Below are 25601 nucleotides of genomic sequence, written 5' to 3'. Positions count from 1 at the left end.
GACTGGGTTTTACCAGAAAATCAAAGGCAGAGCCAGTAGGAGCTCCTTGAGTAATTGGGACAGAGGAGATTTGACGGAGATTAGAAAGAGGTACAGAAAGAGGAGATTGCAGACTGTAAAGGAAACCTCACCTGACTTTGCAATGGGGCCTTTGGTGTATGGAAAAGTGGGGGTATTTGAAAACTAGGGCATTGGCGATGGGATAGGAAGTAGGGACAAGGTAATTGATGAAGGGCCTCGATCCTGTGTGCAGATGATGTTGTTGGGATGGGCCCTAGATAGAGTTTTGAGGAAAAGCATCCTTCAGAGCTGCCCTGACTTCTATGAGCTCTCCCACCCTAGGGAAATACCTGTCTCACCCCTTTCAGGGTGAACTTGCTCTCAGCAATCTTTACCTCTCCCTCACTCCCTCCCTAAACTATCCATATTTTACGTATGTTCTCTGTGTACTTCCTGTAACATGATCACAGCTGTTCCACATGTCAGCCCCTTTCCTAGGCTGTTCCTTCTTCTGATTTAATCCTCACAACAACCCTGTCAAATATAACTATTGGCCCCATTTTGCACATGATGAGATGGAGCACAAGGGACCCATAAACATCCTGTGAGCTGCTGCAGACCCAGTTCTGTGCTGGGTTCTAAGGGCATAAAAGTGACTAAGCCCAGCTCCCATCGGTCACGGCTTATGGGCCGTGGGGACGGTAACGAGATAGCGCTGTGCTGAGAGGGGAGCTGCAGTGGCTCTGAGGACAAGGTGCTGAAGGGTGTTTCGGCAGATCCCCCACAGTGTGAGCTGCTGAGAGTTTGAGACCCTACTCCTTGTGGCATTTGGGAGTTTAGATAGGGCATGTTTAAGACACAGAAACTCTCAGCAACATGGAGTTTCCGGTACTTGATAAAGTTACTGACACATATTTGATTTTCTCTCCTGGAATCAAATAGGGAAGGCAGCTTCCTTCCATTTGGAGTGAGGCACAATTTGCTCAGACCTGCTTTACACAGTGTTTCAGCAGGGTCTTAGTGGGGATTCCCCACAACAAGCCATGCTGGAGACAGACACCAGTGTGCAGGTAGCTTATTGGTGGAGTGATCTCAGGGAAGAGGAAGATTAAGAGGAAAGGGGAGAAACTCAAGCCAAGCTGGGTGGGTTAATGAGCTGCTTACTAGACTGGAAAATTTAGGATCCATCCTCTGAGGCCCTTGGGCACGTCATGAAGAATGAACCACGAAAGATGCACAAGAAGGGAGCACTTAGCGTCGGGCTCCCAGGTGTGTTAACGCCTGCCCACTTCTAGGTTTGTACAAGTGCCGGAATATAACCGAATGCAGGTCTGTCTGCCTGCCGCTTTGAAAGCAATCCTCAAGAGGCAGGTGCTGGTGTAAGGAAAGTGGTTTGTTCAGATGCCAGTCATCTGGAAGATGGGGGACCCATATCTCTCAGCCCACCTCCCGGAGGTAGGGGACTCTTGTCTCAAAGCCCATCTTCACCTCTCAGTGCAGGTAGGGGTTGTTGTAAGGAGGAGGATGGGAACAGAGCAAAGAGACCAAGGGAGGGGCAGAAAAGTGCTCTGTGTGCACACAAGCACAGTCGAATCCCATAAGGCAAGTGACAGTCCCCGTGCATCATCCTGGTTTAGTCATCCCGCCTTAGCGTCATCCTGGCTTCACTATTGGAGGTCAGCAAACCTCCTGGAGCTGGGGTGGCTGTGGGTCAGATTCTGTATCTTTTGAAGTTAGTTCCCTGCACCCCGTTCATCTATAAGCTATGCATTAGTCAGAGTCAGCACTTCCAGAAACAATGGCAAAGATTGGTGTGGTGGGTACCATCCCCACAGGTACGAGAATGTCTGAGTGGATTCCCACAGACGTTCCACATGTGGTGACAGAGACGGCGTCCTACCGCAGGAAGCCGGGCGCACCAGTACAGCTGAGGAGCCGTGTTGTGTGGCACTAACTGCCTGCAACCAGCTGCCACAGCAATAGGACAAACTGAAAAGACGGGCTGAATAACATAAAGTGAGGCAGAAACGCTATCCCGCACAGAGAGCTGGGTAATGGGCCATAACTCGGGGCCTCGTGAGAAAGTTCAGAGTGGAGGACAGGGGACACCCAGGGCTGAGACAAGGCCCGCGCGCTGTGATTTGTATTGTGCTACCAAATTTCGTGAGGCCTATCGATCCCTTTACCTGCTACTTGTGTTGAAAGTGCAGCCCTTGGCCCTTCTCTCATTGCTCTCCGTCCAGTGGATTTGTCTGAATTACAAGGGAAAACATCGTGCCTAGAGGGACTGGGGCCTCAAGTCACTGACACCTGGGCACCATTAGACCAGCTGGTCTTCCTCATGAGGCCCGGGCCAGCCATGCCCTGTTGGAAATGCCTCTCGGAGTCACACTGTGTACAGTTTTCCCATGCGACATCCAAGTCATACTCCCCAGTATGACCCTGCCGTGCTGTTCCAGGCCTGCTGTGCAATTCTGTCTTTTACTGTACCCCATTTCAGCCCAACTGAAAGCCAGGTGGGCTTCTATGGGTGGTTTGGGAAACCTCTTCACCTGGGCAGGTTGGCCCACGTTTCATTCTGGTCTCTGCCACCACGCAGCTGTGTGCTCAGTCCGGATTTCTTGTCTGCAGCGTACAGACACAGGCTCAGATGGGTGAACCCCAAACCTGGTGAAAGATCCAGATCACCGGGCTGAACAGATGAGAAGACTGATGATAAAGTCTCACCCCTGGTGATTCTGATGTATTGTGACTGAAAGGAGTAGCAACAATATGTCCTTTTAGTAATATATACACACTTCCCTATTCCATTGCACAGTCACACTGCTAACCACCGGCTACATGGTTTTTTAATATGACCTCAAATCTAGGCCCCCGAAGTGTGAACTGGCTATTACTGAGCTCCAGTGAGCTCTGAAAGACAGGGCCAGAGAGGGATAAGTTTTGTTATGGGAGCGGGTAGCTAGTAAAAGATCATAAGAAGCCAAACACGGAGGCCAAGCTTGGTGGGTCCAGTGGGGTGAATGGCCATTGAGGCCACTGTGGGGGCACTGGAGCCAAAGGACAGCTGGGAGGGCAGAGGATAGGAGCCATCAAGGAGAAGCCCAACGATTTGGCCGTTTTGGGAAAAAAAACGTTCTCAATTAATAGGGATTGTTTTTACTGTCAAGCTCAAATTCCAAGAGACAACTGAGAAGATTTGCTACTCCCTGGTCGAGACATTGTGCTGGCTGTGTAAGTGGTGTGTAGCATGCCCTCCTCTGAACTCACATACCATTTAGTTTCTACCCTTTCGAGATATTACCTCTTTGTTTTATATTCAGGTTCATATTCAGGTACATGAGTTCTATCATCTTTTCCAAGAGAATGTCAGAGCCTTGAAGGCAAAACTTTATACATTGGGTTATTACTCACAGGGAGGTATTAAATGCAATTGTTGAAGACACCAGATTTGCAGTCAGGGTCACTTAGATTTCCTACATCCTTTGTAGCTTTGACATCTGTTAAATTCCATCTCTGCAATGGGAGTGGTACCCTGACCTGTGGGCCGTCATGTCAGCACTGCAAGCAGTTAGCTCGGAGTAGTTGGACGTCCTTCCACAGTGTGAAGGGTTGCTGGTTCGATGCCAACCGATGTTTCTCTCACACATCAATGCTTCTCTCCCTCTCTTTCTCCCTACCTTCCTCTCTCTCTAAAAAAAATCTTTAAACAAGTAACATAAAATGGGACAGACAAAATCCTGTTCCCAGGACTCAGGGGAGAATTGCAACAATGTTTTGTCTGTAAGAGGGTATAGCCCTGGGCATGCTGGGGTCAGGATACAGGCGAGAGGTCAGGAAGTGTGTCGGGCATTCATCATGAGTACGAAACAAACGAGAAATTATTATGTTTGCACAAATTTTCATTTTCCTGAGCAATGTTCACTGAACAAAATATGTTTTTCAAACCCCATTCCAATCTTATCAAGGGTATAAGAAAACTTCCTCCTTTTTAAAGTTAATTTCCAGGGCTGTGTTCCCAGGGGAACCTCTGGCTTTCTACCTGTAATCAGGTCCCCAGGTCTCTGAACCCAGAATAAAACTGCTCAGCCTCCTGGACCAGGCTGGCACCCATCACAGGCAAGAACACTGTCTCCCTCATGCCAGCTGGGAACAGAGTCTCGGGCCAGGGCCTCCAACAGCTCTCAGGTTCTTCAGCTCAGGGACAATTTGAAGGTCACCAGAGCCCTGGTCCTGCAGACAGGACAGACACCAGATGCATCTGCTTTCAGTTCCTTCATCCGTGTCAGCACCGCAAGCAGTGAGCTCTCTGAACAGCTGGGAAGAGTCAGACCCAAAGCCCATCAGGCGGAAGGAGGGTGAGTGACTGAGTTCGGAATGAGCTTTCTCTATCGTCAAGCTCGGGTAGGAGAGGCTTTGACAAAGGTCACCTCACCTTCCACTCTGTCTCTCTGGACCATGAAGTGACACCCCAGGCAAAGTTGGGCTGCCTCCAGGCTGTGAGGGGGCTTTCTCCAGAGACCGCTCCCAGCCTGGGGGACCTTGAGCAGAAACCAGAGTCAGAAGGACACAGTAAATGGTCCAGAATGAAGATCTGGGAGACTCCTCAGCTCCTCTACGGGCAGCACCTGCTCTCACTGAGCAGCCTCACAGGAGCTCCAACGTGCAGTGAGAGCAGGCCCAGGGCAACCAGTGAGCCTCTCTGCTGAGGTTCAGCGCCTGCCTGTGTGGGTCTAATTCTCAAGAACAGGGAGGTGACAGAGGGCAGCTGCCTCTCTCTCTCTCTCTCTCTCTCTGTCTCACTCTCTCTCTCTCACTCTCTCTCTCTCAATCTCTCTCAGTGACCCTTTCCCTTTGTTCCCACAGAACACCCTAAATGAGGATGGTAGCTGAGAACTCCTCTGTGACAGAGTTTATCCTCTCAGGCTTAACCAACCAGCCGGGACTCCAGCTCCCCCTCTTCTTCCTGTTTCTAGGCTTCTACATGGTCACCGTGGCAGGGAACCTGGGCTTGATAACACTGATTGGGCTGAACTCTCAGCTGCACACCCCCATGTACTTCTTCCTCTTCAACTTGTCCCTCATAGATTTCTGCTATTCCACTGTTATCACCCCCAAAATGCTGATGGGGTTTGTCACTGAGAAGAACATCATCTCCTACACAGGGTGTATGACTCAGCTGTTCTTCTTCACTTTTTTGGTTATCTCTGAGTGCTTTGTCTTCTCAGCGATGGCATATGACCGCTATGTCGCCATCTGTCACCCACTGGTGTACACGGCCACCATGTCTCCCCCAGTGTGCTTGCGTCTCTTGTTGGCTGTCTATGGGAAGGGGTTTGCGGGGGCCATGGCCCACACAGTGTGCATGGTGAGGCTGACCTTCTGTGCTGCCCGCCTGATTGACCACTACATGTGTGACATCCTGCCCCTTCTGGAGCTCTCTTGCACCAGCACCCGTGTCAATGTGCTGGTAGTTTTCGTGGATGCGGGCATCAATATCGCTGTGCCCACTGTTACCATCTTTACTTCTTATGCGCTCATCCTCTCCAGCATTCTGCACATTCGTTCCACTGAGGGCAGGTTCAAAGCCTTCAGCACCTGTGGCTCCCACATAGTTGCAGTTTCTCTCTTCTTTGGGTCAGGGGCATTCATGTATCTCAAACCTTCTTCCCTTTTGCCGATGAGCCAGGGGAAAGTGTCCTCCTTGTTCTACACCACTGTGGTGCCCATGCTGAACCCCTTAATCTACAGCCTGAGGAACAAGGATGTCAAAGCTGCTCTGAAGAAAACCTTGAGCAGAACGTTGTTCTCCCAGGAAAGGGGCAACACATAGTGGGGGGACACTCTTCCTCCCATAGGAGATGAGCTTCCAGTGGTTGCATGGAGGGAGCGTTAACTCTTTCTCAAACTAGTCTCAAAACTAACTCCCATTTTAAGCACCTTTTAATTTTTATTTTTTAAAAGATTTCATTTATTTTTAGAGAGTGGGGAAGGGAGGGAGAAAGAGAGGGAGAGAAACACCGATGTGCAAGAGAAACATCCACTGGTTCCCTCTCGTTTGCATCTTGACCAGGGACAGAACCTGCAATCCAGGCGTGTGTCCTGACCGGGAATCAAACCTGCAACCTTTGGGTTTGGTGGGCAACACCCAACACACTGAGCCACACCAGTCAGGGGTGTGTGTTTCAATTACTTTGTGTCAGTGAGTCATCTGTTTTCTGCTGGGGCCCTGACTGATAACGTTTTCCAGTGAGGGGTGGAAGACTTCTGTGCCTCAGGTGTGTAAATGCACAGCGTCACGGTACTGGGTCAAGGCAGGTAGAGTTGCCTTTTGCTTTAAAAGAAAACTGTGAGTGTGAATATTTTTGTGAAGCAACAATATGTGAGATACTGTGAAAAGACTTCTGACTGAACAAGATTGTCTTTGGGAAAATCGTGTTCTATTTTGAACAATGAAGTTTGGACGGACACATAGTTTTGCCTTTGGGATGGTACAGATCAGTAAAAGTGAATTCAAAAGAACGAGAGTGAAATGAGAGAACTGTGCTTTAGACGGCACAAGATAGATGGACAGCACTGAGCTGGCGTGGCTGTGGAAGGGGCAGGAACAGAGCAGCAGAAATGCCCAGAGAGAGCAGAGACGAGGGAACTGGAGGGTGGGATCAACTCTCAGCTCTTAGTTTTTACTGTGCAGCTCTGTGCCCTTAGCCAATTGCTTGATGTCTCTCACCACTGATGCTTTTATCTTTAACACTTTGTTGAAGAATTATTAAAGCAATTAAGTGCTAAGCGCTCAGTAAGTTTTCTTTTCATGTCTGCTAGATCTTCTACCACCGAGCATATCCTATGAATGAATTTATCCTATGAACCTGGGATAATGGTTTCAGTTCTCTGTGCTCCGCCTGCTCCTATGAAAAATGATTATGCTCAATCAGATTGTTTCTGCATTCCATCCAATACCTGTATTTGTATATTGACCACGTAGTACATGGTCATTTGAAACTGTTACCTAAGAGCCCTGGCCAGTGTGGCTAAGTTGGTTGGAGTATCGTCGTATAAACAAAAGTTCACTGGTTCGATTCCTGATCGGGGCACATACCTCAGTTGCAGGCTTGATCTGTGGTCCAGGCACATATAGGAAACAACCAATCTATGTTTTTCTCTCACATCAGTGTTTCCCTCTATTCCTTCCTCTCTCTCCTCCTTCTCACTCTAAAAGCAATGCATAAATGTTCAGGTGAGGATTTTTTAAAATTCATTCCCATAGAATAATCAGTGAAAGAAAAATCTGCCTCTACTCCAGTTTTCTGGGTCCTCCTATACCTCCCACTGGGTCCATCACGGTTGCTTGTAACTTGTGTATTTTTAGACAGTCTTTGCATGTGCGGTGCCTGTACTTACATACATAGGATCTTGTTTTTCAAAGATCCTTTGTCCTTGTTTTCAAAGTCTTAGAAAAGCTGCTTCAAAATGTATCTGTTATTGACAATCAATTAGATGAGGAGGGAATGGGGAGGGTTACTGCCACAAGGAAATGAATAAAAAAGCAGGCAAGATGTATGTGAATGGTGGTGGGCAGCCCAGAAGAGACAGAGATGAAGGAATACTGGGAAACTTATTAGGGAAAAATGGACCTTAGACAGGGAGTCACGGACTAACACAAGATTCTTGAATTTTATGGCATATTCCTTCTAGAAGGTGCATTGGCCCTCTCACTGGCAGCATAAACATATGCAGAAGGTCAGCTCTAGGCCAGCACTCAGGTCAAGTTACTACCTTTCATTTTGGTGTCCGTGTCGTCTCCTCCTTTTATATCTTTGTTTTCCTCTATTTCATAAAAAAGACTACTTCACAAGTGGGTGAATCTAAATGGGTAAAAAAAAGAAAAGTAGCAGGAAAATTGAAAACATTTTCTTCCTCCTTTTCCTTCCTTATATACCCCCTTTATTTCTTAAATGACTTTCCTTGGTTTCATGCGACTTCTGGTAAACATTTTCATCTGGGAAGGGACGATACCGGGCAGCCCTTACCTCTGTGACGGTCCTTTCTGAGATGCCTTTCTGGAATATCTTTCCTGGCTCTGTGCTCTCACAGCACACTGCCCTTAACCTACTAAGTGCTCACATACTTTTCCGCGTCCATCCACACCTCCAATTAGACTAAGTTTCCTGCAAGCAGAGTCCATCTTGATGCATCCCCCCCACCCAGCACAGTACCTGACCTGTGTAGGCTGGGTGGGTGGGGACATACAGGTGTTGGCTGCAAGAAGGAAGCACCTCACAGTTTAAGGGCTGACCTGCTCAAGGGGCTTCCCTGTTCTTATTCTTCTGGCAACATGCTGTTTTTTCCCCAGACCTTGGATGGACACGTGCTTGGTCCCTACTATCCCATTCCCCTGATGCCGTGAGTAGAGTCTTCCTATGTTTCATCCGTGATCCCCAATTCTAGACCCATGTCTCCAGGTAGCAGTAGCAGGAAGCAGATCCTATCTTTGTTTTGTAAACCCCAACTTTCCACTCCTTCATATGCTAAACTGTATACAGTGTTAGATAAAATGGTTAACTTGTTCACGCTCTAAGTTGCTATCCAACTGAACATAGGGCTTCGAAGGAAGCTTATAAAACCCCAGCCATTGAGCATCCCTTTTGTTCTCCCTATTTTAACTGACATTCCCGTGATGGCACAGGGAAGGAAACCTTGTAGAGTGAACAAGTGAACCAACCATTCACGTATGCAGTTCCCATTTTTCCCGAGTATCAGAGACTGTGCGCCTGCGTGATGGCGTCCAAAACATAGATGCGCTTAGAAGTCAGTCACCAAGACCATGGTCTGCTGCTTCTTTGCTGGCTGCCCAGGGCACAGGACAGTGAGCCTTCCTTTTTCCCAGAGCAAAATTTCTCTTTCTTTCCCTTATCAAATGGATATATTCCATATCAGAACTGCTGCTACGGACGTTTGGGAACACAGTTTTTGGACTTTTCCAAGTTGCTTAGTAATTGATTGGGGAAGATTAGGGTTTCTTTCTTTATAATTCGAAAGATATCATGCGGATATATTCTGAGACTATGAAAGGTCTTGTTCCTTTTCAATCTTTTACACTCTAGTTTTAGCGTCCACTGAAGATTTTTGCCGGAATCAATGATTACTCTGAAGGTTGAAAAATGGAGGTTTTGTAACCCCATCAATCCTTGCTTATTTGTTACTAGGCATTCTGTCCGGAAGAACCTTTACTTCTTCTGCATGTATTTACTTACTTATTTACTTATTTATTTAAATCACTGTCAACTCATGCATTCTAATTTTATCCAATGGGTTATGACTCATCATTGTCATTATTTACTTTGGTGCTTGATATTTCCCTGATTTGTCCACTGAGAGCCTCTGCACATTGGTTCCTATCTCCTTTTAAAGATCACAATAGCTCTTTCACACTTTGCTCCTTTTGGGGAAAAAGGTTTCAAGCACATCCTGCACTTTCCCTGCCCCTTTGCTAGTTCTATGTGCGGACAAATGGTGTTACACACTGGGGTGTAAATGCTGGGTGGGATGAGCTGTATTAAGTGTAACTCTGCAAGCAGCCATTTATTCAATGGGAGAGTAATCCGTAGTTGTAAAGTTCTCACTCTCATGTTTCTCCTTTGAAGATGCCTATTTGTAACTAGTGATAACCCTTCTCTCTGTGACTGGCCAGTGCTCTGTGGCCTGAAGCTGATGGTGATTCCTAAGTGTCCCCTGTGGTCCTCTTCTCACCTCCCTCTACCTGTTCAGGTGACAGTTCCCATCAGAGCCTGGGGAGACCACAGGGAGGGAAGAAATGGGCTGCGGTTGGAGGAAGTAAAGCCCCAGGCTCTGGTGCCCAGGGTTTGCTTGTAGACACGGTTCATCCTGGACCCCTTAAAGATATGACCTTTGTCCCACTTGTGTCCTTCACTCATGTCCTACCTCGAAAGGCTTGAGTGTTGTAAGAATGTGTAAAAGGAAAGAGAAGCAAAATGTATTTTGAAAATCCATAATCCTGCCACCTAGAGGTAACTACTTAGGATTTTTTGTATGTTGTTTTGGTGTATTTTGTGTGTGTGTTGTTGTGATGGCTTAGACAGGGCGGTGGAAACTGTGTGCAAAAGTGTGTGTGTGTGTGTGCTCTGTAAACATGACAGAGGTGGTTCTGCACAGACGGTGTGATCATGTTTAGTAGGAGTTCGTAACTCTACTTTTCATTCTGTAACACGCTGTGAACAGCTTTCCGTGTCATTAAATGTATATGAAAATCACAATCTTTTAATGACCACTCTTATTGTGTTTAATCCTGGAAGATCCGTGGAATGATGTGACACGTTCTGTTTGCTGCACAGAAAGACAACACTGTTTCCTTCTATTATATTATATTATATTTTATTTTATTTTTTATCCCCACTGCAGTAAATTTTTTCATTGCTTTTACAGAGAGAGGAGGGGAAACAGAGAAATATCGATGTGAGAGAGAGCTGCCCCATCCTGACCAAAATATACCTGTCATCAATTGAGCACTGTGTGAAATTTCATAATTAAAGATCTATTTGGGGGTAAAAGTTTTTCTTCAATTTTTTGTATGTCTGGATGAAGGCCTGGCATGTGGATGGCCCTCCACAACTCTTTACACTAGGCTGTGTTGATGAATTTGTGAGCTCTTTCCCAAGACTGGGTTTTACCAGAAAATCAAAGGCAGAGCCAGTAGGAGCACCTTGAGTAATTGGGACAGAGGAGCTTTGATGGAGATTAGAAAGAGGTACAGAAAGAGGAGATTGCAGACTGCAAAGGAAACCTCACCTGCCTTTGCAATTGGGGCTTTGGTGTATGGAAAAGTGGGGGTATTTGAAAACTAGGGCATTGGCAATGGGAGAGGAAGTAGGGACAAGGTAAATGATCAAGGGCCTTGATCCTGTCTGCAGATGATGTGGTTGGGATGGGCCCTAGATAGAGTTTTGAAGGAAAAGCATCCTTCAGAGCTCCCCGGACTTCTATGAGCTCTCCCACCCTAGGGAAATACCTCCCTCTCCCCTTTCAGGGTGAACCTGCTCTCAGCAATCTTTACCTCTCCCTCACACCCTCCCTAAACTATCCATATTTTACGTATGTTCTCTGTGTATTTCCTGTAACATGATCACAGCTGTTCCACATGTCAGCCCCTTTCCTAGGCTGTTCCTTCTTCTGATTTAATCCTCACAACAACCCTGTCAAATATAATTTTTGGCCCCATTTTGCACATGATGCGATGGAGCACAAGGGACCCATAAACATTCTGTGAGCTGCTGCAGACCAAGTTCTGTGCTGGGTTCCAAGGGCATAAAAGCGACTAAGCCCAGCTCCCATCGGTCACGGCTTATGGGCCGTGGGGATGGTAATGAGACAGCGCTGTGCTGAGAGGGGAGCCACAGCGGCTCTGAGGACAAGGTTCTACAGGGTTTTCCTCTGATCCCCCAACAGTGTGAGCTGCTGAGGGTTTGCATTTGGGAGTTTAGATAGGGTGTGTTTAAGTCACAGAAATTCTCTGTAACATGCAGTTTCCGGTACTTGATAAAGTTACTGATACATATTGATTTTCTCTCCTGGAATCAAACAAGGGAAGGCTGCTTCCTTCCAGCTGGAGTGAGACACATTTTGCTCAGACCTGCTTTACACAGTGTTTCAGCAGGGTCTTAGTGGGGGTTCCCCACAACAAGCCATGCTGGAGACAGACACCAGTGTGCAGGTACCTTATTGGTGGAGTGATCTCAGGGAAGAGGAAGATTAACAGGAAAGGGGAGAAACTAAGGCCAAGCTGGGTGGGTTCATGAGCTGCTTACTAGACTGGAAAATTTAGGATCCATCCTCTGAGGCCCTTGGGCACGTCATGAAAAATGAACCATGAAAGATGCACAAGAAGGGAGCACTTAGCCACGGGCTCCTTGGGGCATTAACACCTGCCCACTTCTAGGTTTGTACAAGTGCCGGAATGTAACCGAATGCGGGTCCATCTGCCTGACACTTCCAAAGCAGTCCTGGACAGGCAGGTGCTGGTGTAAGGAAAGTGGTTTATTCAGATGCCAGTCATCTGGAAGATAGGGAACCCATATCTCTCAGCCCACCTCCCTGGAACAAGGAGACTCAGGTGTCAAAGCCCATCTTCACCTCTCAGTGCAGGTAGGGGTTGTTGTAAGGAGGAGGATGGGAACAGAGCAAAGAGACCAAGGGAGGGGCAGAAAAGTGCTCTGTGTGCACACAAGCACAGTCCAGTCTAATAAGGCAAGTGACAGTCCCCGTGCATCATCCTGGTTTAGTCACCCCGCCTTAGCGTCATCCTGGCTTCACTTTTGGGGGTCAGCAAACCTCCTGGAGCTGGGGTGGCTGAGGGTCAGATTCTGTATCTTTTGAAGTTAGTTCCCTGCACCCCGTTCATCTATAAGCTATGCATTAGTCAGAGTCAGCACTTCCAGAAACAATGGCAAAGATTGGTGTGGTAGGTACCATCCCCACAGGTACGAGAATGTCTGAGTGGATTCCCACAGACGTTCCACATGTGGTGACAGAGACGGCGTCCTACAGCAGGAAGTAGGGCGCACCGGTACAGCTGAGGAGCCGTGTTGTTTGGCACTAACTGCCTGCAACCAGCTGCCGCAGCAACAGGACAAACTGAAAAGAGAGGCTGAATAACATAAAGTGAGGCAGAAACGCTATCCCGCACAGAGAGCTTGGTAATGGGCCAGAACTCGGGGCCTCGTGAGAAAGTTCAGAGTGGAGGACAGGGGGCACCCAGGGCTGAGACAAGGCCCGCGCGCTGTGATTTGTATTGTGCTACCAAATTTCGGGAGGCCTATCGATCCATTTAGCTGCTACTTGTGTTGAAAGTGCAGCCCTTGGCCCTTCTCTCATTGCTCTCCGTCCAGTGGATTTGTCTGAATTACAAGGGAAAACATCGTGCCTAGAGGGACTGGGGCCTCAAGTCACTGACACCTGGGCACCATTAGACCAGCTGGTCTTCCTCATGAGGCTCGGGCCAGCCATGCCCTGTTGGAAATGCTCCTCGGAGTCACACTGTGTACAGTTTTCCCATTCCACATCCAAGTCACTCCCTACTATAACCCTGGGGTGCTGTTCCAGGGATGCTGTGCAATTCTGTCTTTTACTGTACCCCCATTTCAGCCCAACTGAAAGCCAGGTGGGCTTCTATGGGTGGTTTGGGAAACCTCTTCACCTGGGCAGGTTGGCCCACGTTTCATTCTGGTCTCTACCACCACCCAGCTGTGTGATCGTTCCGGATTTCCTGTCTGCAGGGAAAGGCACAGGCTCAGATGGGTGAACCCCAAACCTGGTGAAAGATCCAGATCACCGGGCTGAACAGATGAGAAGACTGATGATAAAGTCTCACCCCTGGTGATTCTGATGTATTGTGACTGAAAGGAGCAGCAATAATATGTCCTTTTAGTAATATATACACACTTCCCTATTCCATTGCACAGTCACACTGCAAACCACTGGCTACATGGTTTTTTAATATGACCTCAAATCTAGGCGCCCGAAGTGTGAATTGGCTGTCACTGACCTCAGGCAGAGGTCTGAAAAACGGGGCCACAGAGTGATAAGTTTTGTTATGGGAGAGAGTAGCTATAAAAAGATCATAAGAAGCCAAACACGGAGGCCAAGCTTGGTGGGTCCAGTGGGGTGAATGGCCATTGGGGCCACTGTGAGGGCACTGGAGCCAGAGGACAGCTGGGAGGGCAGAGGATAGGAGCCATCAAGGAGAAGCCCAACGATTTGGCCGTTTTGGGAAAAAAAACGTTCTCAATTAATAGGGATTGTTTTTACTGTCAAGCTCAAATTCCAAGAGACAACTGAGAAGGTTTGCTTCTCCCTGGTCGAGACATTGTGCTGGCTGTGTAAGTGGTGTGTAGCATGCCCTGCTCTGAACTCACATACCATTTAGTTTCTACCCTTTCGAGATCTTACCCCTTTGTTTTATATTCAGGTCATATTCAGGTACATGAGTTCTATCATCTTTTCCAAGAGAATGTCAGAGCCTTGAAGGCAAAACTTTATACATTGGGTTATTACTCACAGGGAGGTATTAAATGCAATTGTTGAAGACACCAGATTTGCAGTCAGAGTCACTTAGATTTCCTACATCCTTTTAAGCTTTGACATCTGTTAAATTACATCTCTGCAATGGGAGTGGTACCCTGACCTGTGGGCCGTGTCAGCACTGCAAGCAGTTAGCTCGGAGTGGTTGGACGTCTTTCCACAGTGTGAAGGGTTGCTGGTTCGATGCCAACCGATGTTTTTCTCACACATCACTGCTTCTCTCCCTCTCTTTCTCCCTCCCTTCCTCTCTCTCTAAAAATAAAATCTTTAAACAAGTAACATAAAATGGGACAGATAAAATCCTGTTTCAGGACTCAGGGGAGAATTGCAAGAACGTTTTGTCTGTAAGAGGGTATAGCCCTGGGCATGCTGGGGTCAGGATACAGGCGAGAGATCAGGAAGTGTGCTGGGCATTCATCATGAGTACGAAACAAACGAGAAATTATTATGTTTGCACAACTTTTCATTTTCCTGAGCCATGTTCACTGAAAAAATAATGTTTTCAAACCCCATTCCAATCTCATCAAGGGTATAAGAAAACTTCCTCCTTTTTAAATTTAATTTCCCAGGCTGTGTTCCCAGGGGAACCTCTGGCTTTCTACCTGTAATCAGGTCCCCAGGTCTCTGAACCCAGAATAAAACTGCTCAGCCTCCTGGCCCTGGCTGGCACCCATCACAGGCAAGAGCATTGTCTCCCTCGGGCCAGCTAGGAACAGAGCCTCGGGCCAGAGCCTCCAACAGCTCTCAGGTTCTTCAGCTCAGGGAGAATTTGAAGGCCACCCGAGCCTTGGTCCTGCAGGCAGTACAGACACCAGATGCATCTGTTTTCACTTCCTTCATCAGTGTCCGTACCACAAGCAGTTAGCTCTCTGAACAGTTGGGAAGAGTCAGACCCAAAGGCCCATCAGGCAGAAGGAGGGTGAGTGAATGGGTCCAGAATGAGCTTTCTCTGTCATCAAGCTCGGGTAGGAGAGGCTTTGACAAAGGTCACCTCACCTTTCCACTCTGTCTCTCTGGACCATGAAGTGATACCCCAGGCAAAGTTGGGCTGCCTCCAGCCTGTGAGGGGGCTTTCTCCAGAGACCACTCCCAGCCTGGGGGACCTTGAGCAGAAACCAGAGTCAGAAGGACACAGTAAATGAACCAGAATGAAGACCTTGGAGACTCCTCAGCTCCTCCTCGGGCTGCACCTGCTCTCATTGCGCAGCCTCAGAGGCCGCTCCAGCGTGCCGTGAGAGCACGCCCAGGGCATCCAGCGAGCCTCTCTGCCAAGGTCCGGCGCTGGCCTGTGTGGGTCAAACTCTCAAGAACAGGGAGGTGACAGAGGGCAGCTGCCTCTCTCTCTCCCTCCCTCCCTCTCTCCCTCCCTCTCTCTCTCTCTCTCTCTCTCACTCTCACTCTCTCTCTCTCTCTCTCTCTCTCAGTGACCCTTTTCCTTTGTTCCCACAGAACACCCTAAATGAGGATGGTAGCTGAGAACTCCTCTGTGACAGAGTTTATCCTCGCAGGCTTAACCAACCAGCCAGGACTCCAGCTCCCCCTCTTCTTCCTGTTTCTAGGCTTCTACGTGGTCACCGTGGCAGGCAACCTGGGCTTGATAACACTGATTGGGCTGAACTCTCAGCTGCACACGCCCATGTACTTCTTCCTCTTCAACTTGTCCCTCATAGATTTCTGCTATTCCACTGTTATCACCCCCAAAATGCTGATGGGGTTTGTCACTGAGAAGAACATCATCTCCTACACAGGGTGTATGACTCAGCTCTTCTTCTTCCTTTTTTGTGTTACCTCTGAGTGCTTTATCCTGTCAGCGATGGCATATGACCGCTATGTCGCCATCTGTCACCCACTGGTGTACACGGCCACCATGTCTCCCCCAGTGTGCTTGCGTCTCTTGCTGGCTGTCTATGGGAAGGGGTTCTTGGGGGCAGTGGCCCACACGGTGTGCATGGTCAGGCTGACTTTCTGTGCTGCCCGCCTGATTGACCACTACATGTGTGACATCCCGCCCCTTCTGGAGCTCTCTTGCACCAGCACCCGTGTCAATATGCTGGTAGTTTTCGTGGATGTGGGCATCAATATCGCTGGGCCCAATGTTACCATCTTTACTTCTTATGCGCTCATCCTCTCCAGCATTCTCCACATTCATTCCACTGAGGGCAGGTTCAAAGCCTTCAGCACCTGTGGCTCCCACATAATTGCAGTTTCTCTCTTCTTTGGGTCAGGGGCATTCATGTACCTCAAGCCTTCTTCCCTTTTACCGATGAGCCAAGGGAAAGTGTCCTCCTTGTTCTACACCACTGTGGTGCCCATGCTGAACCCCTTAATCTACAGCCTGAGGAACAAGGATGTCAAAGCTGCTCTGAAGAAAACCTTGAGCAGAACGTTGTTCTCCCAGGAAAGGGGCAACACATAGTGGGGGGACACTCTTCCTCCCATAGGAGATGAGCTTCCAGTGGTTGCATGGAGGGAGCGTTAACTCTTTCTCAAACTAGTCTCAAAACTAACTCCATTTTAAGCACCTTTTAATTTTTATTTTTTAAAAGATTTCATTTATTTTTAGAGAGTGGGGAAGGGAGGGAGAAAGAGAGGGAGAGAAACATCGAAGTGCAAGAGAAACATCCACTGGTTCCCTCTCGTTTGCATGTTGACCAGGGACAGAACCTGCAATCCAGGCGTGTGTCCTGACCGGGAATCAAACCTGCAACCTTTGGGTTTGGTGGGCAACGCCCAACACACTGAGCCACACCAGTCAGGGGTGTGTGTTTCAATTACTTTGTGTCAGAGAGTCATCTGTTTCTGCTGGGGCCCTGACTGATACGTTTTCCAGTGAGGGGTGGAAGACTTCTGTGCCTCAGGTGTGTAAATGCACAGCGTCACAGTACTGGGTCAAGGCAGGTAGAGTTGCCTTTTGCTTTAAAAGAAAACTGTGATTGTGAATATTTTTGTGAAGCAACAATATGTGAGATACTGTGAAAAGACTTCTGACTGAACAAGATTGTCTTTGGGAAAATCGTGTTCTATTTTGAACAATGAAGTTTGGACGGACACATAGTTTTCCCTTTGGGATGGTACAGATCAGTAAAAGTGAATTCAAAAGAACGAGAATGAAATGAGAGAACTGTGCTTTAGACGGCACAAGATAGATGGACAGCACTGAGCTGGCGTGGCTGTGGAAGGGGGAGGTACAGGGCAGCAGAAATGCCCAGAGAGAGCAGAGACGAGGGAACTGGAGGGTGGGATCAACTCTGAGCTCTTAGTTTTTACTCTGCAGCTCTGTGCCCTTAGCCAATTGCTTGATGTCTCTCACCACTGATGCTTTTATCTTTAACACTTTGTTGAAGAATTATTAAAGCAATTAAATGCTAAGTGCTCAGTAAGTTTTCTTTTCATGTCTGCTAGATCTTCTGCCACCGAGCATATCCTGTGAATGAATTTATCCTATGAACCTGGGATAATGGTTTCAGTTCTCTGTGCTCTGCCTGCTCCTATGAAAAATGATTATGCTCAATCAGATTGTTTCTGCATTCCATACAATACCTGTATTTGTATATTGACCGCATAGTACATGGTCATTTCAAACCGTTACCCAGAGCCCTGGCCAGTGTGGCTAAGTTGGTTGGAGTATCGTCATATAAACAAAAGTTCGCTGGTTCGATTCCTGATCGGGGCACATACCTCAGTTGCAGGCTGATCTGTGGTCCAGGCACATATAGGAAACCACCAATCTATGTTTGTCTTCACATCAGTGTTTCCCTCTGTTCCTTCCTCTCTCTCCTCCTTCTCACTCTAAAAGCAATGCATGAATGTTCAGGTGAGGATTTTTTAAAAATCATTCCCATAGAATAATCAGTGAAAGAAAAATCTGCCTCTACTCCAGTTTTCTGGGTCCTCCTATACCTCCCACTGGGTCCATCACGGTTGCTTGTAACTTGTGTATTTTTAAACAGTCTTTGCATGTGCGGTGCCTGTACTTACATACATAGGATCTTGATTTTCAAAGATCCTTTGTCCTTGTTATCAAAGTCTTAGAAAAGCTTCTTCAAAATGTATCTGTTATTGACAATCAATTAGATGAGGAGGGAATGGGGAGGGTTACTGCCACAAGGAAATGAATAAAAAAGCAGGCAAGATGTATGTGAATGGTGGTGGGTAGTTCAGAAGAGGCAGAGATGAAGGAATACTGGGAAACTTATTAGGGAAAAATGGACCTTAGACAGGGAATCACGGACTAACACAAGATTCTTGAATTTTATTGCCACTTCCTTCTAGAAGGTGCATTGGCCCTCTCACTGGCAGCATAAACATATGCAGAAGGTCAGCTCTAGGCCAGCACTCAGGTCAAGTTACTACCTTTCATTTTGGTGTCCGTGTCGTCTCCTCCTTTTATATCTGTTTTCCCTACTTTAAAAAAATGACTACTTCACAAGTGTGTGAATCTAAATGGGTAACAAAGGAAAAACTCTAAGCAAAATTGAAAGATTTTCTTCCTCCTTTTCCTTCCTTTATACCCCCTTTATTTCTTAAATGACTTTCCTTGGTTGATCCGATTTCTAGTAAACATTTTCATCTGGGAAGGGTAGATACCGGGCAGCCCTTACCTCTGTGACGGTCCTTTCTGAGATGCCTTTCTGGAATATCTTTCCTGGCTCTGTGCTCTCTCAGCACACTGCCCTTAACCTACCGAGTGCTCATGTACTTTTCTACGTCCATCCACACCTACAATTAAACTAAGTTTCCTGCAAGCAGAGTCCATCTTGATGCATCCCCCCCACGCAGCACCGTACCTGACTCTGGTATGGTGGGTGGGTGGGGACACACAGCTGTTGGCTGCAAGAAGGAAGCACCTCGCAGTTTAAGGGCTGACCTGCTCAAGGGACTTCCCTGTTCTTATTCTTCTGGCAACATGCTGTTTTTTCCCCAGACCTTGGATGGACACGTGCTTGGTCCCTACTATCCCATTGCCCTGATGCCTTGATTGGAGTCTTCCTATGTTTCATCCGTGATCCCCAATTCTAGGTACATGTCTCCCAGTGGCTGTAACAGGAAGCAGATCTTGTCTTTGATTTCTAAACCCCAACTTTCCACTCCTTCATATGCTAAACTGTATACAGTGTTAGATAGAACGGTTAACTTGTTCACGCTCTAAGTTGCTATCCAACTGAACATAGGGCTTCGAAGGAAGCTAATAAAACCCCAGCCATTGAGCATCCCTTTGTTCTCCCTATTTTAACTGACATTCCCGTGATGGCACAGGGAAGGAAACCTTGTAGAGTGAACAAGTGAACCATTCACGTATGCAGTTCCCGTTTTCCCCGAGTACCAGAGACTGTGCGCCTGCATGATGGCATCCAAAATATAGATGCGCTTAGAAGTCAGTCACCAAGACCATAGTCTGTTGCTTCTTTGCTGGCTGCCCAGGGCACAGGACAGTGAGCCTTCCTTTTTCCCAGAGCAAACTTTCTCTTTCTTTCCCCTGACTAATGGATATATTCCATATCAGAACTGCTGCTACGGACGTTTGGGAACACAGTTTTGGGACTTTTCCAAGTTGCTTAGTAATTGATTGGGGAAGATTAGGGTTTCTTTCTTTATAATTCAAAGGATATCATGCGGATATATTTTGAGACTATGAAAGGTCTTGTTCTTTTCAATCTTTCACACTCTAGTTTTAGCATCCATTGAAGATTTCTGCCTGAATCAATGATTACTCTGAAGGTTGAAAAATGGAGGTTTTGTAACCCCATCAATCCTTGCTTATTTGTTACTTGGCATTCTGTCCAGAAGAACCTTTACTTGTTCTGCATGTATTTACTTACTTATTTACTTATTTATTTAAATCACTGTGAACTAACACATTCTAATTTTATCCAATGGGTTATGACTCATCCTTGTCATTATTTACTTTGGTGCTTGATTTGTGCCTGATTTGTCCACTGAGAGCCTCCTCACACTGGTTCCTATCTCCTTTTAAAGGATCACAATTTCTCTTTCACACTTTGCTCCTTTTGGGGAAAAAGGTTTCAAGCACATCCTGCACTTTCCCTGCCCCTTTGCTAGTTCTATGTGCGGACAAATGGTGTTACACACTGGGGTGTAAATGCTGGGTGGGATGAGCTGTATTAAATGTAACTCGGCGAGCAGCCATTTATTCAATGGGAGAGTCATCCGTAGTTGTAAAGCACTCACTCTCATGTTTCTCCTTTGAAGATGCCTATTTGTAAGGAGTGATAAACCTTCTCTGTGTGCAGGGGCCAGTGCTCTGTGGCCTGAAGCTGATGGTGATTCCTAAGTGGTCCTCTTCTCACCTCTCTTTACCTGTTCAGGTGACAGTTCCCATCAGAGCCTGGGGAGACCACAGGGAAGGAGGAAATGGGCTGCAGTTGGAGGAAATAAAGCCCCAGGCTCTCCTGCCCAGGGTTTGCTTATAGACAATATTCAGCCTAAAACTCGCAAAGATATGACGTTTGTCCCACGTGCGTCCTTCGCTCATGTCCGACCTCAAAAGGCTCGAGTGTTGTAAGAGTATGTAAAAGGAAAGAGAAGCAAAATGTATTTTGAAAATCGATAATCCTGCCACCTTAGGTAACTACTTAGGATTTTTGTGTATGTTGTTTTGGTGTATTTTTCTGTGTGTGTCATTGTGATGGCTTAGACAGGAGGGTGGAAACTGTGTGCATAGTTGTGTGTGTGTGTGTGCTCTTTCAACATCACAGAGGTGTTTCTGCACAGATGGTGTGATCATGTTAAGTAGAAGTTCGTAACTCTATTTTTCATTGTGTAACACGCTGTGAACAGCTTTCTGTATCATTAAATGTATATGGAAATCATGATCTTTTAATGACCACACTTATTGTGTTTAATTTTGGAAGATCAGTGGAATGATGTGACACGTTCTGTTTGCTGCACAGAAAGACAACACTGTTTCCTTCTATTATATTATATTATATTGTATTGTATTTTATTGTATTGTATTGTATTTTTTTATCCCCACCAGAGGTCATTTTTTCATCGCTTTTACAGAGAGAGGAGGGAAACACAGAAATATCCATGTGAGAGAGAGCTCTCCATGCCAGACCAAAATATAACTGTCATCAATTGAGGACTGTGTGAAATTTCATAATTAAAGATCTATTTGGGGGTAAAAGTTTTGTCTTCATTTTCTTATATGTCTGCAAGAAGGCCTGGAATGAGGATGGCCCTCAGCAACTCTTTACACTAGGCTGTGTTGATGAATTTTTGAGATCTTTCCAAAGACTGGGTTTTACCAGAAAATCAAAGGCAGAGCCAGTAGGAGCTCCTTGAGTAATTGGGACAGAGGAGCTTTGACGGAGATTAGAAAGAGGTACAGAAAGAGGAGATTGCAGACTGTAAAGGAAACCTCACCTGACGTTGCAATGGGGCCTTTGGTGTATGGAAAAGTGGGGGTATTTGAAAACTAGGGCATTGGCAATGGGAGAGGAAGTAGGGACAAGGTAATTGATCAAGGGCCTCGATCCTGTCTGCAGATGATGTGGTTGGGATGGGCCCTAGATAGAGTTTTGAAGGAAAAGCATCCTTCGGAGCTCCCCGGACTTCTATGAGCTCTCCCACCCTAGGGAAATACCTGTCTCACCCCTTTCAGGGTGAACTTGCTCTCAGCAATCTACCTCTCCCTCACTCCCTCCCTAAATAATCCATATTTTACGTATATTCTCTGTGTACTTCCTGTAACATGATCACAGCCGTTCCACATGTCAGCCCCTTTCCTAGGCTGTTCCTTCTTCTGATTTAATCCTCACAACAACCCTGTCAAATATAACTATTGGCCCCATTTTGCACATGATGAGATGGAGCACAAGGGACCAATAAACATCCTGTGAGCTGCTGCAGACCCAGTTCTGTGCTGGGTTCTAAGGGCATAAAAGTGACTAAGCCCAGCTCCCATCGGTCACGGCTTATGGGCCGTGGGGATGGTAATGAGACAGCGCTGTGCTGAGAGGGGAGCTGCAGCGGCTCTGAGGACAAGGTGCTGAAGGGTGTTTCGGCAGATCCCCCGCAGTGTGAGCTGCTGAGAGTTTGAGACCCTACTCCTTGTGGCATTTGGGAGTTCAGATAGGGCATGTTTAAGACACAGAAACTCTCAGCAACATGGACTTTCCGGTACTTGATAAAGTTACTGACACATATTTGATTTTCTCTCCTGGAATCAAACAGGGAAGGCAGCTTCCTTCCATTTGGAGTGAGGCACAATTTGCTCAGACCTGCTTTACACAGTGTTTCAGCAGGGTCTTAGTGGGGGTTCCCCACAACAAGCCATGCTGGAGACAGACACCAATGTGCAGGTACCTTATTGGTGGAGTGATCTCAGGGAAGAGGAAGATTAACAGGAAAGGGGAGAAACTAAGGCCAAGCTGGGTGGGTTCATGAGCTGCTTACTAGACTGGAAAATTTAGGATCCATCCTCTGAGGCCCTTGGGCACGTCATGAAGAATGAACCACGAAAGATGCACAAGAAGGGAGCACTTAGCCACAGGCTCCCAGGTGTGTTACGCCTGCCCACTTCTAGGTTTGTACAAGTGCCGGAATATAACCGAATGCAGGTCTGTCTGCCTGCCTCTTCGAAAGCAATCCTCAAGAGGCAGGTGCTGGTGTAAGGAAAGTGGTTTATTCAGATGCCAGTCATCTGGAAGATGGGGGACCCATATCTCTAAGCCCACCTCCCAGAGGTAGGGGACTCTTGTCTCAAAGCCCATCTTCACCTCTCAGTGCAGGTAGAGGTTGTTGTAAGGAGGGGCAGGGGAACAGAAGAAACAAACCAAAGGAGGGGTAGAAAAGTACTCTGTGCACAAGTACAGTGTGCACACAAGCACAGTCGAATCCCATAAGGCAAGTGACAGTCCCCGTGCATCATCCTGGTTTAGTCATCCCGCCTTAGCGTCATCCTGGCTTCACTATTGGAGGTCAGCAAACCTCCTGGAGCTGGGGTGGCTGTGGGTCAGATTCTGTATCTTTTGAAGTAAGTTCCCTGCACCCTGTTCATCTATAAGCTACGCATAAGTCAGAGTCAGAACTTCCAGAAACAATGGCAAAAGATTGGTGGGGTGGGTTACCATCCCCACAGGTACGAGAATGTCTGAGTGGATCCCCACAGACGTTCCACATGTGGTGACAGAGACGGCATCCTACAGCAGGAAGCAGGGCGCACAGGTACAGCTGAGGAGCCGTGTTGTTTGGCACTAACTGCCTGCAACCAGCTGCCGCAGCAACAGGACAAACTGAAAAGAGAGGCTGAATAACATAAAGTGAGGCAGAAACGCTATCCAGCACAGAGAGCTTGGTAATGGGCCAGAACTCGGGGCCTCGTGAGAAAGTTCAGAGTGGAGGACAGGGGGCACCCAGGGCTGAGACAAGGCCCGCGCGCTGTGATTTGTATTGTGCTACCAAATTTCGGGAGGCCTATCGATCCATTTAGCTGCTACTTGTGTTGAAAGTGCAGCCCTTGGCCCTTCTCTCATTGCTCTCCATCCAGTGGATTTGTCTGAATTACAAGGGAAAACATCGTGCCTAGAGGGACTGGGGCCTCAAGTCACTGACACCTGGGCACCATTAGACCAGCTGGTCTACCTCATGAGGCCCGGGCCAGCCATGCCCTGTTGGAAATGCTCCTCGGAGTCACACTGTGTATAGTTTGCCCATTCGACATCCAAGTCACTCCCCAGTATGACCCTGCTGTGCTCTTCCAGGCCTGCTGTGCAATTCTGTCTTTTACTGTACCCCATTTCAGCCCAACTGAAAGCCAGGTGGGCTTCTATGGGTGGATTGGGAAACCTCTTCACCTGGGCAGGTTGGCCCACGTTTCATTCTGGTCTCTACCACCAACCAGCTGTGTGCTCAGTCCAGATTTCCTGTCTGCAGGGAAAGGCACAGGCTCAGATGGGTGAACCCCAAACCTGGTGAAAGATCCAGATCACCGGGCTGAACAGATGAGAAGACTGATGATAAAGTCTCACCCCTGGTGATTCTGATGTATTGTGACTGAAAGGAGCAGCAATAATATGTCTTTTTAGTAATATATACACACTTCCCTATTCCATTGCACAGTCGCACTGCAAACCACCGGCTACATGGTTTTTTAATATGACCTCAAATCTAGGCCCCCGAAGTGTGAACTGGCTGTCACTGACCTCAAGCAGAGTTCTGAAAAACGGGGCCACAGAGGTACAAGTTTTGTTATGGGAGAGAGTAGCTAGAAAAAGATCATAAGAAGCCAAACATGGAGGCCAAGCTTGGTGGGTCCAGTGGGGTGAATGGCCATTGGGGCCACTGTGAGGGCACTGGAGCCAGAGGACAGCTGGGAGGGCAGAGGATAGGAGTCATCAAGGAGAAGACCAACAATTTAGCAGTTTTGGGAAAAAAACGTTCTCAATTAATAGGGATTGTTTTTACTGTCAAGCTCAAATTCCAAGAGACAACTGAGAAGATTTGCTTCTCCCTGGTGGAGACATTGTGCTGGACATGTAAGTGGTGTGAAGCATGCCCTCCTCTGAACTCACATACCATTTAGTTTCTACCCTTTCTAGATCTTACCCTGTGTTTTATATTCCATTCATATTCAAGTACATGAGTTCTATCATCTTTTCCAAGAGAACGTCAGAGGCTTGAAGGCAAAACTTTATACATTGGGTTATTACTCATGGGGAGGTATTAAATGCAATTGTTGAAGACATCAGCTTTGCAGTCAGAGTCACTTAGATTTCCTACATCCTTTGTAGCTTTGACATCTGTTAAATTCCATCTCTACAATGGGAGTGGTACCCTGACCTGTGGGCCGTGTCAGCACTGCAAGCAGTTAGCTCGCAGTAGTTGGACTTCCTTCCACAGTGTGAAGGGTTGCTGGTTCGATGCCAACCGATGTTTCTCTCACACATCAATGCTTCTCTCCTTCTTTTTCTCCCTACCTACATCTTTCTCTAAAAATAAAATCTTTAAACAAGTAACATAAAATGGCACAGATAAAATCCTGTTTCAGGACTCAGGGGAGAATTGCAAGAACGTTTTTTCTGTAAGAGGGTATAGCCCTGGGCATGCTGGGGTATGGATACGGGCGAGAGGTCAAGAAGTGTGTCGGGCATTCATCATGAGTACGAAACAAACGAGAAATTATTATGTTTGCACAACTTTTCATTTTCCTGAGCAATGTTCACTGAACAAATAATGTTTTCAAACCCCATTCCAGTATTATCAAGGGCATAAGAAAACTTCCTCCTTTTTAAAGTTAATTTCCAGGGCTGTGTTCCCAGGGGAACCTCTGGCTTTCTACCTGTAATCAGGTCCCCAGGTCTCTGAACCCAGAATAAAACTGCTCAGCCTCCTGGACCAGGCTGGCACCCATCACAGGCAAGAACACTGTCTCCCTCCTGCCAGCTGGGAACGGAGCCTTGGGCCAGAGCCTCCAACAGTTCTCAGGTTCTTCAGCTCAGGGAGAATTTGAAGGCCACCCGAGCCTTGGTCCTGCAGGCAGTACA

General features: G+C 47.2%; 2 protein-coding genes across 2 annotated transcripts; both read left to right on the top strand.

Moving 5' to 3' along the window:
• Nucleotides 1-4120: 4120 nt before the first annotated feature.
• On the top strand, nt 4121-6202 carry LOC128781448 (olfactory receptor 8B8). Its single transcript, XM_053929143.1, has 2 exons — nt 4121-4358; nt 4867-6202. Exon 2 carries the CDS (start codon nt 4877-4879, stop codon nt 5831-5833), a length of 957 nt encoding a protein of 318 aa, XP_053785118.1. The 5' UTR covers nt 4121-4358; nt 4867-4876; the 3' UTR covers nt 5834-6202.
• Nucleotides 6203-14961: 8759 nt separating this feature from the next.
• Nucleotides 14962-16596, top strand: LOC128781391 (olfactory receptor 8B8). The gene is made up of 2 exons (XM_053928569.1): nt 14962-15013; nt 15544-16596. Exon 2 carries the CDS (start codon nt 15554-15556, stop codon nt 16508-16510), a length of 957 nt encoding a protein of 318 aa, XP_053784544.1. The 5' UTR covers nt 14962-15013; nt 15544-15553; the 3' UTR covers nt 16511-16596.
• Nucleotides 16597-25601: the final 9005 nt, after the last annotated feature.

This window comes from Desmodus rotundus, chromosome 7, assembly GCF_022682495.2.
Source record: "Desmodus rotundus isolate HL8 chromosome 7, HLdesRot8A.1, whole genome shotgun sequence".
Taxonomy (NCBI): Eukaryota; Metazoa; Chordata; class Mammalia; order Chiroptera; family Phyllostomidae; genus Desmodus; species Desmodus rotundus.
The sequence above is the reverse complement of the archived record's forward strand: the minus strand, read 5'-3'. Positions and strand labels throughout refer to the sequence as shown.